The 9330-nt window shown below is 36.1% G+C and overlaps 1 protein-coding gene across 3 annotated transcripts; it reads right to left on the reverse strand.

Moving 5' to 3' along the window:
- Positions 1-270: 270 nt before the first annotated feature.
- On the reverse strand, positions 271-8282 carry LOC118039220 (lysine-specific demethylase JMJ13). 3 transcript variants are annotated; one of them, XM_035045861.2, is made up of 12 exons: positions 7785-8280; positions 6403-6504; positions 6120-6284; positions 4971-5127; positions 4671-4890; positions 3775-3828; positions 3616-3695; positions 3206-3483; positions 2686-3081; positions 2164-2570; positions 1767-2048; positions 271-1091 (listed from the first exon to the last, which is right to left on the reverse strand). In XM_035045861.2, exons 3-12 carry the CDS (start codon positions 6253-6255, stop codon positions 732-734), a joined length of 2370 nt encoding a protein of 789 aa, XP_034901752.1. In that variant the 5' UTR covers positions 6256-6284; positions 6403-6504; positions 7785-8280; the 3' UTR covers positions 271-731. The 3 variants fall into 3 exon arrangements, with proteins under 3 accessions (XP_034901752.1, XP_034901750.1, XP_034901751.1); XM_035045859.2 differs by having other exon boundaries at positions 6120-6504; positions 7785-8282; XM_035045860.2 differs by lacking the exon at positions 7785-8280 and adding an exon at positions 6804-7390 and having other exon boundaries at positions 6120-6504.
- Between the last annotated feature and the right edge of the window lie 1048 nt (positions 8283-9330).

Genomic DNA, 9330 nt, shown 5'->3' on the forward strand with positions numbered 1-9330 from the left:
GGAATGAATTACTTTCCACTCTGTGGCCTCTCTTTTCCGATCTCTTTATTTCCCATCCCAAGTCCCTATCACTGTAACTCGTCAACTTCTTTGAAGTCGTCATGGTTTTAATGACAGCAATTACATAATTGTGTGCCCTCGTCGAAACAGATGGACAGGAGATCTGAAATTTCGGGATTGGGATGTAATGGTATGACTATGAGCTGAAAAAACATAACAAATTCAAAACATTAAATAATGTACAGAGCATGACTCGGGTCTAGAGAGAGAGAGAGAGAATACTTCCTGCTTTTATTCAAGATGTCCATTGCTACAAAAAGAATAAAGAACCAGAGGAAGCAGCAGACTTGACTTTAAATTAAGGAGCAGTGGAATACCCACTTTCCTTGCAAGAATTAATTTGACTGTTAAAAACAAATTTACAGTTACTAGTCACATTGTACTATCAGCTAGCAGGTTCGTTCTCCTGCCAAAAGACGGGAAAACACCCAGGCATGAGAACCCGAAGAATCAACATCCGTGCAAAGCACCCCAATTCGAGGCCTGCACAAAGAATGAAAGTATGTCCTAGAGTTGGTTAATCTTTGCCGCTGCTCCCATAATCAATCTTTTGGATATTCTGTGTTGTTAGAACCCCGTTTAGAGAAAAAAAAATGTTAGCGAAGTCAGGCTCTAGATAATACTCCAGAGGCAGGCCAACCAGTTTCCTCATCAATCATGTGATCATAAAGTCAATCTAACCTGCTCCCTGAACCTAGAAATGATGGGCTTCTGACTTTAAGACGCTTTGGTCCAATCTCTATAAGGGGGGGTTTCCTCATAGTCTTTCCCAATTCATGCTGGAACCGCTCCCTTCTGTGTTGTTCTCGCTGTCTACTCATTGCTTCCTCATTGATCAACTTCTTGAACTTAATCGAGATTGGAATAACACTTCCCCTGGCAAACCTGTCCTTTGAAGCACTCTCTGCTGCTTCTTTATAATCTGAACCTGAAGTAGAACTGCGATTTGATTCGTCAGTTCTGCAGCATTCAGATGAAGTTGTTTGCCCATATCTTCCTTCAGGTTGGAGTTTCTTCAGTCTTTTAAGCCCCTGTTTAAATGACCAAAATACGAGATTGAAACAAAATTGGAGCATAAATAGTTCAGGAAAACTAATTTTCAGCACGACTAGTTCATCCTTTAACATTTAATTTATGGTTCCATGCTAGGCTAATGAGTGCAAGTTGGGATAAAACACCATGCATTTCCATAGAATTCAAACAATCTAATGTCACTTCCATGATAAACAATAGAGAAAAGGAGTAAACAGTTCTGTGATCATTTGTTTCAAACCATAAGCGAACCTCCAAAATCCTTTTATCTGATAACCCAGATTCAATCAGACACCAGAAAATTATATCAGGGAGAGATACTACTTTAATTCAGACGTTGTTTGCTTTTTACAGGTAAAGTATATTGAAAAAGGAAAAAAACAGAACGCAAAAGAGAGAGCAAGAAAAAATTCATAAAATTCAAAAGAAACCACTTGTGAATCCTCCAGACACAAGGATATAAGAGATGAACTATAAGTATAAATCATGGGTTAATGGCTCAATCTATCTTTATATAATCTGTTAACTCTCCAATGTATGAGTTAATTTTATCTTAAATACATGTTAAGTTCCTAATCTAAACCTGTTGACAAGATGACTAAACCAACGGGATTAGTTACGTGACTTGAAAGGAATTTACCATATACACAGTGCAAAGTAATATACCACCATACCTGGTGTTCATAATTCTTTGAAGATGAAGCATCATTCACAACTCTTTTTTCCACTTTCAGAGAAGACCGGCGCTTAACCCTAAATATCTCCGAGTCAGAATCATCACTTTGTTCATCAACACGGCGTTTAGCCTCTAACCCACAAAGATTACTTTGCTGGGTTCTCAGGAATTCATCATGTGATAGAGAGGATACCGAGGACCCATGTTTACTGTGCAATCCTTCCTCAAATAACCTTTTAGAATCAAGTTTCCCTGCATTGGAATCAGTCTGCACCTTTCCCTGCAGAAAATAGAAACAAAATCCATTAATCATAATGTTAAAAACACCTCATTTTTCACTACTAGCATCTTAAGTAGGACTTGCCACATTTAGGAATAAGAGAGGTGAATCATACATTGTCAGATGTAGAAAAGCTTTCAACTGGCTCTCCCAGAGAACACAGAGTAGATGCAGCACAAGAAACGGAAGCTTCTGAGTATTCAGGTCTAAAATTTTCAATGCCATATTTGTTTTTGGATTCTCTAAACTCTTGCAAACATTCCCGACTTATCACAGGAGTTTCAGAATTAAAATCAAAGCTTTTACCACAATAAGGAGTGTACCCATCCTCAGGAACACTATGAAACTTAATGGATAATGGATAAGAGTACAAATCATCATCAATGTTTGCTTGCCGTCTAATCTCCTCTAATATGCCATTTTCCTTCTCAAACTTCTTGGCTGCAGCTTCCATGTTGGAAAAATCATCCCTCAAAAACAATGTGTAATTTCTCCCACATGAGAAGTCAAGTGAACAGAAATCTGGACAGTGCAACCAGCACAATTGTAAAGTGATTAAAAGACAATCGAAAATGACTAATCATATAAAGAAGAGATGGCTTATATGTTGTCTATGGAGATATGAAAAAAATTATACCATGTCGAAGGCACACAGGATGCAAGTCACAGCTGCAGTTAAGGAATGCCACATAGCAATCTCGTTTACATAAGGTGCATAAGATTGTCCCATTCATATTTGGCAAAATGCCAGTGCATGCTCTCGATTTCATTACAGAGCAGCGAGCAAAATGGTGGAATCGCATCAGTTTCACAAAAGACACCTTAATCCAATTATGGGAAACCAAGTCTGCAGACGAATAATCTGAATCTTCAAGTTCCAGACTTGTATAAAGAAGCATTGCTTCTTTGCACAAAAGTTCTTCATGAGGAAGTAGAGGAACTTTGTTGAGTAGTGCATAGCGCTGGCTCGCTACGGCCCCCAAAGGAAACCAATCACCAATTGCAAAGTTCACAGCCTCACCACAGTTGAAACCTACAAATATACAGAAGGAAAAATACATGAATCATTCTACTGTAAATCGAGTTTGGATGTTATGTTTAGAAAACATTTAAAAATCTTACTATTATCAACTCAGCTGAAAGATAAAATATCTTACCATGGCTGAATCCCGCATGATAAGCTCTAGGGAAAGAGATTATAAACTCCCCGGGCTTTTGCACAGCCTTGTAAACTGGGATGTCATGTTCTAACAATATATTCGGAGGAAACAGAGTTGTTTTCCCCAAAAGTACATCAAATGCTCCATCCTCCCCATCAGTGGATAGAATATCATGGCTATACACATGTTCTCTGACAACTTTTTCAAATTTTAAAGCAGCATGACCCGGAATTCCATACCAAGTTTTTGACGCTCCACAATGATGGTAGTTGATGCTGCCACAACAGTAAATAAATTGAAAGGTGAATCAATTTTAACAAAACAATTTACCAACACTAGAAATAAAGCAGAGAAAAGGATACAAGAGAATACATTGAAACTCAACAAGCATTGTGTATGAATAATACCTATACAAATAATGATCTTCTACATGCCAAGCAAAAACACTAAACAGCATTCCAATGTAAAGCATAGGATCGGTTACCCCCTGAAATAAGTGCAAACTATGTCAACAAGGGACATCAAGTACACTAACAAATATGGAAAAGAAAATATTGAGTAGTTACCGGAATAACTGTTCCCAGAAGGCGCAAAATGGACTTCGGCAGCCTGGAAAGATTCTGAAATCACAAACAAAGATGAAATACAATAATTGGTAGTGGCTGTCCGTGCAACTCAAGAAACATAAAGAAATGACATTATTTAGAGTCAGTTATGGTAACTAGTGAACTATTTTTTCCCAACAAGCAACTTTAGGTCCACAGCAGTAGAATAATAATTTAAAATAGGGAGGAAGGGGGTTTAAGCGGGAAGCTAGAGGATAAGATCTTTCTAGCTATTTTAAAATATTTTCCTTTTTTTTCACAAATAAAGGGGACATACTTTAAAAAGGAGAACACTGTTTATAAAATAGTTTCCTCTTTATTCACAAAGGAACAAAATATATCAAGTCTACTATAAACTACTGTGTCCCTAGTGGGCACAATTTCTCCAGTCTACAATAAAATAGTCTTATCCTGTGTGGCAACAAACATGTATCAGGCTATCAGCAGAGATCAAGTGTATGGTTCCCACTTTTTCAACCCAGGAAGCTCCAAAGGAACTAAAATGCCAGAATTCTGACACCCTTCCAAAGATAAGGACTCCATTCTCTGCCACAATGACATCTGCTGAGAGTAATAGTGAGGGTTTCTCATGCTGCACACTCATGTAAAACAAATTCTCATATTGTGATTTGTGACCTCCAGTTGGATTGATTTTATCCATTACATCATGGTATTTTATATTTTACTACCAAAACCCCACCCTGAATGCTTTGCACATTCTCCCGAATCTTTTTGTTTTTGTTTTGCACTCCTGACCAACTCCACTACTTCCAAATTTCCCTTGGGCTAAATTAAGCAGATGAACCTCTATCAGAATAAAGTACATGAGATGATAAAAGCAAAAGCAAAATCAACACCTTCAAATTCCACTTGCTATTTCCAAGCGGGTCACTGGGAGATGATGAAAAGGCACTACCATCAACATTGCATGCATATTCAACTGTTTCTGTCTTTCCACAAGCAATTTCATGCCAAAATTCTTTTTCCAAGTATGTTGCAGGAAGACAACTGGCACTACAATATCTACGGGCAAAAACCTTGTTCGCCATTTTCTCGAAATCACGAAATGTATAATTTCTGAAAAGTGCCACTCATATTTAAAACCAGAGAGAACATTCAAGTCAAAAACTATATCTCTTTGAAGTAATAAAACTAACCTTCCACTCATAAAAAAGGTGACTCGATCGTCAGTATTCCACTCAGCAAGACGAAGAGGTTGTACTCTAGTTGTAAACTTGAATCCTGCTTTCTCTCTCATTAATACAATGCCTGCAGGAACTGTTGAACTCACAGGAGAAATAATCTTGCATATGCCTGTACATTAGAAAGAAAAATGGAAGAAGATATAAATCATATTAATTTGATTCAGAAAAACATGGCTGCAGAAACCTGTCATTGGTGGTGACAACAAAGCAGCAGTACTCCCTAAGTTTTATAATTTCCACGAGTGTAATTTCACAGAGGATTATATTATGATGAGAATAAAGAGTGCTTCCACTTGACATTCAGATGACGTTGACAAAAAAAAGAAGAATGTGTCCATTACACTATTTTATGAAGCAGGGAATGCATAAATCAGATGTGCCCAGCTTCTCATTCTGGTAGTTCAACATTGAGAATTCAGGTGTTCTTCAATTCTTAGAAAATAGAACTACTCCGATCCATACAGTTATTTATGCAAAGCCAAGAAGATTGTTCCACCAACAAAAGAAACCAAAAATATTAATAGACAGCATGGACTGCTTTCTTTTATTATAGACATATCCAGGCTTTGCACAGAAAAGATACGCCAACCAAAAACCAATTTTAAGAATTCAGGTGTTCTTCATTTTTTATAAAATAGAATTATTCCGCTCCACACAGTTATTTAAGCAAAGACAAGAAAATTGTTTCACCAAAAAAAGAAACCAAAAAAACTAATAGACAGCATGGCCGGCTTGCTTTTATATTATAGACATATCCAGGCTTTGTACAGAGAAGATATGCCAACCAAAAACCAATTTTAAGATTTTCACATAAATCTCTATTTAAGCAGGTCTTCTTCCATGCAATTTACAGTAGTAGATAGACCAGCAAGACCACATCAGCATCATTGTAAACAAGGTTTTAAGAAATTGTCTTAAATGACCCTGTTTCATGACCACATTACTTTTTCACATAACAATGTTTAGGAAGAAATTTTATAGGACAGCTTTCACCAATTTGGATCAGAAAACAGCAGGATTTTATGGTCTCCAGAAGTTCAATTTTTCATGTTCTTATAATCAAAATTAGAAGAAAAGCTGAACTCAAGAAGAGCCATTTACCATATCTTGAAGCTTCTGGAGCTATTTTCTGCAAATACACCAAGGGGTCCTCAAATTCCTCCTTTGTCGGACAATAGACAGGGCATTCAGGAATTTTCTCAGTCCATTCTAAATTACTCGTGTCAAACTTATCCATCTTTGGCTTTGAAAACACGTCCTTCACACCTGAAGCACCAGCAGACCGAGATAATGATTCTGCATTACCATGTACCCTAACACCACATGATGCTGAAGCAATTAAATTATCTCCTCTGCTTCTACTCATCATATTGGGAACACTTACAGTTTCTGTGACACTTTCTGATTTCATTCGCCGAAGCCTTCTATGTTTCAAGTATTCTAGCCCATTTCTAGCTTCTCTGGACAACCATACCCTTCCTTCCACCTGTCAAACAAAAAGAAGTAATCTGTGACCAACACAAATAAAAAAATAGGTGCTAAATGTATTTTGATAGAAGATGCGAGAACACATAAACCTCTAATGCATGAATGCAACCAGCATGAAGCACAACTTCATCATGCATTTTCCCAAACATGAAACTAAACATCTGCATTGTTTATCTCAACTGAAATTTGCGTTCTGCTATAAAAAAAAAGGTTTGTTCAATATAATTCATAACGGGCTACAGCCAATCATCCCTTCATGCAAGATTCAAGAAATCATGTCAAAGTTTAGAAACAAACCACCAATGTATGGAGAGAAAAAAACACCCGAACAAATAATCCACCTAAACTGAAAATTGCGAAAATGTCACCAATAGGAAATCACCCTGCATTCATGTCAATTGTATAGCTCAAAGATATTCAATATTCCTAGTTATTTCCACCCCAAAGAATGTGTTACAGAGTCAACCATTATGGCCGTATCAATTAATCATTTATCGCCCCAATCAAAGACCAAAAAAAAAAAAAGTGTATTCACAGGACCCATGTTGAATTGAGAGTCAAAAAAAAAAATTCAGAGGAATATTTCAAGCTAATAAAAGTACAATTTGACCCAACTAGATCTAGGACCATATCAACTCTTTACAGTCATTTTTTTCAACTCAAACTCTATATCTTTATCAGCAGAAAATCAAAGCTTGGTCAAAGTTGAACGTTCAACAAATACACGCGTACACACTTCATTCACAAATTTTACAGCACCTTAAAAATTAGATTAATTATAAAAAAAAAAAAAAAGTGGAAGCATCACATCGTCATCTTCGCATGCAACTTGTTAGCCGCCTAAAATGAAATTGAAATTCAAAAAATAAGGAAGAAATTTTATAAATTATAAATTATAAAACTCATTTAGAAAAAAAGAAGAAAAAAACATTATAACACCCTCGCGCACAAAAAAAACAGCTCTCCTGAAAATTATCAAATAATCTTTGATGCGTAACAGTAAATGCAACAAAAACGAAGCCTCGAAGAATCAAATAACCAGGAAGCACAATTTAACAAATCAATTAAAACTGAGAATCTTAAAAATTCCAGAAAAAATATTCCGGAAATAACAAACATCAGTGCATGGTAGAACAACGTGTAAGATCTGTCCAATAGAAACTGGAATAAGACAATTCCACAACTACTGAACAAAATGTTATGAGCATCAACAAATAAGCAGAAAAGGGTGAAGAAATACTTAGGTTAGTAATGTTAAAGCAAAGAGAAATCATATACCATTTCATTCCGTAGTCGGTCTCTATTCGCCTCCGTTTTAATCAAATTGTAGCCAACAGAAACGAAACTAAAATCAACAAAATACACCAATCTCAAACCCTAGATCACGATCTTCTCCAACGAAGCCATTAACCCCAATCAAGCGCGCCACATTCTCTCAAAACGCGCCAAACATGAACAAACAGAGCCAACCTCAAGAGATCCAGAAAAAAAGTTGTCAATAACCGAGTCAGAGACACGAAACTAAACAAATCAGTAAATCCGAATTCGTGGTTTTCCGGCAAGATACGGGGCTATAGGCCGGAGAGATAAGCGGTTTCCGTCGACAAACGGTTGTTTTCCGGTGGAAGGTGAGGAGAGAGAAGTAGAGAGAGCGAGTGAAAGAAAAGGAACAGTTGATAGAGTGAGAAAAGAAAGGAATGGCTTCGAAAACCGAGAAAAGGACTTAAAGAGGATAATTTATAGTTTATAGTGGAAAAATAAATTTTACTGGGGATGCTTCTAATGCAATTTTTTTTAATTAAGAAAAAAAATAAAAATGGGAAGGAGTAAAGAAAGAGAGAGAAATGTTGAGGAAAGTAGTGGCGGTTGTTAGGTTGTTCAACCAAACCCCTTGCCGGCCAAAACGCGGGCGTTTTTTCACTTCACTTCAATTGGTTATCTCCCGTTTCGCTCTTTACAAAGCTTACCGTTTCAGATTATTTTACCATTTTAGCCCTCATAAACTCCTAACCACAACCAAACCCCTTGCCCGGCCAAAACGCGGGCGTTTTTTTAACTTCACTTTACTTCAATATAATTTATTTTATATTGTGAAGGGATTTATAATGAATGAAAGATATTTAAATTTATTAAAGAAAAGTACAAGTTAAGATATGATTAAGTATCGAGTAAACTATATGATAAAATCAATTCTTGAATAGATTTGAAGTTGAATTAATGTTGTCTCATTGATTGTTTTTACACTTTCATTCATATTATTAATAAACAAATGTTATTCATTAAACTATCTCGGATAAAAATAACTATATTCAATTCAAAATTTATTCAAAACGAATTGCATCAAATAATTTGTTAAAAGACGGATTACACTTTAATAAATATTTCAAGATTTCAAAGGGAGGAAGACCTTTTACCCTTTTTCTATCCAATGAACTTGAAAATGGATAGCGCCCGGTATTGTGATGTTCTGTGAGGCTATTTGAGACAATTCGCCTGACGTTGTTATCAGAGAGTTTATGGTTGCTGTTCTGGTCAGAGAAAAGAAAGGGGTCAGAGAGACATAATTATCATGTGTAGAAAGGTACAGTGACTCTATGTTTCCAATGACAAGATCGGACCGTTCATCCAAACGAATAACGAAGGATGAACGGTGACATAAAAGAACAATACAGTATATGAAATAAAAGCCGCTTGTACTTTTTCCTTCCAGCGGTCGACTTTGCACATATTTGGAAACGTGATAATATTTATTTTTTATAATATTTTTTTATATTAAATAATATTTTTTATTTTAAAAAATTATTTCTATATTAATACATCAAAA

This window comes from Populus alba, chromosome 1 (assembly GCF_005239225.2).
Source record: "Populus alba chromosome 1, ASM523922v2, whole genome shotgun sequence".
NCBI lineage: Eukaryota > Viridiplantae > Streptophyta > Magnoliopsida > Malpighiales > Salicaceae > Populus > Populus alba.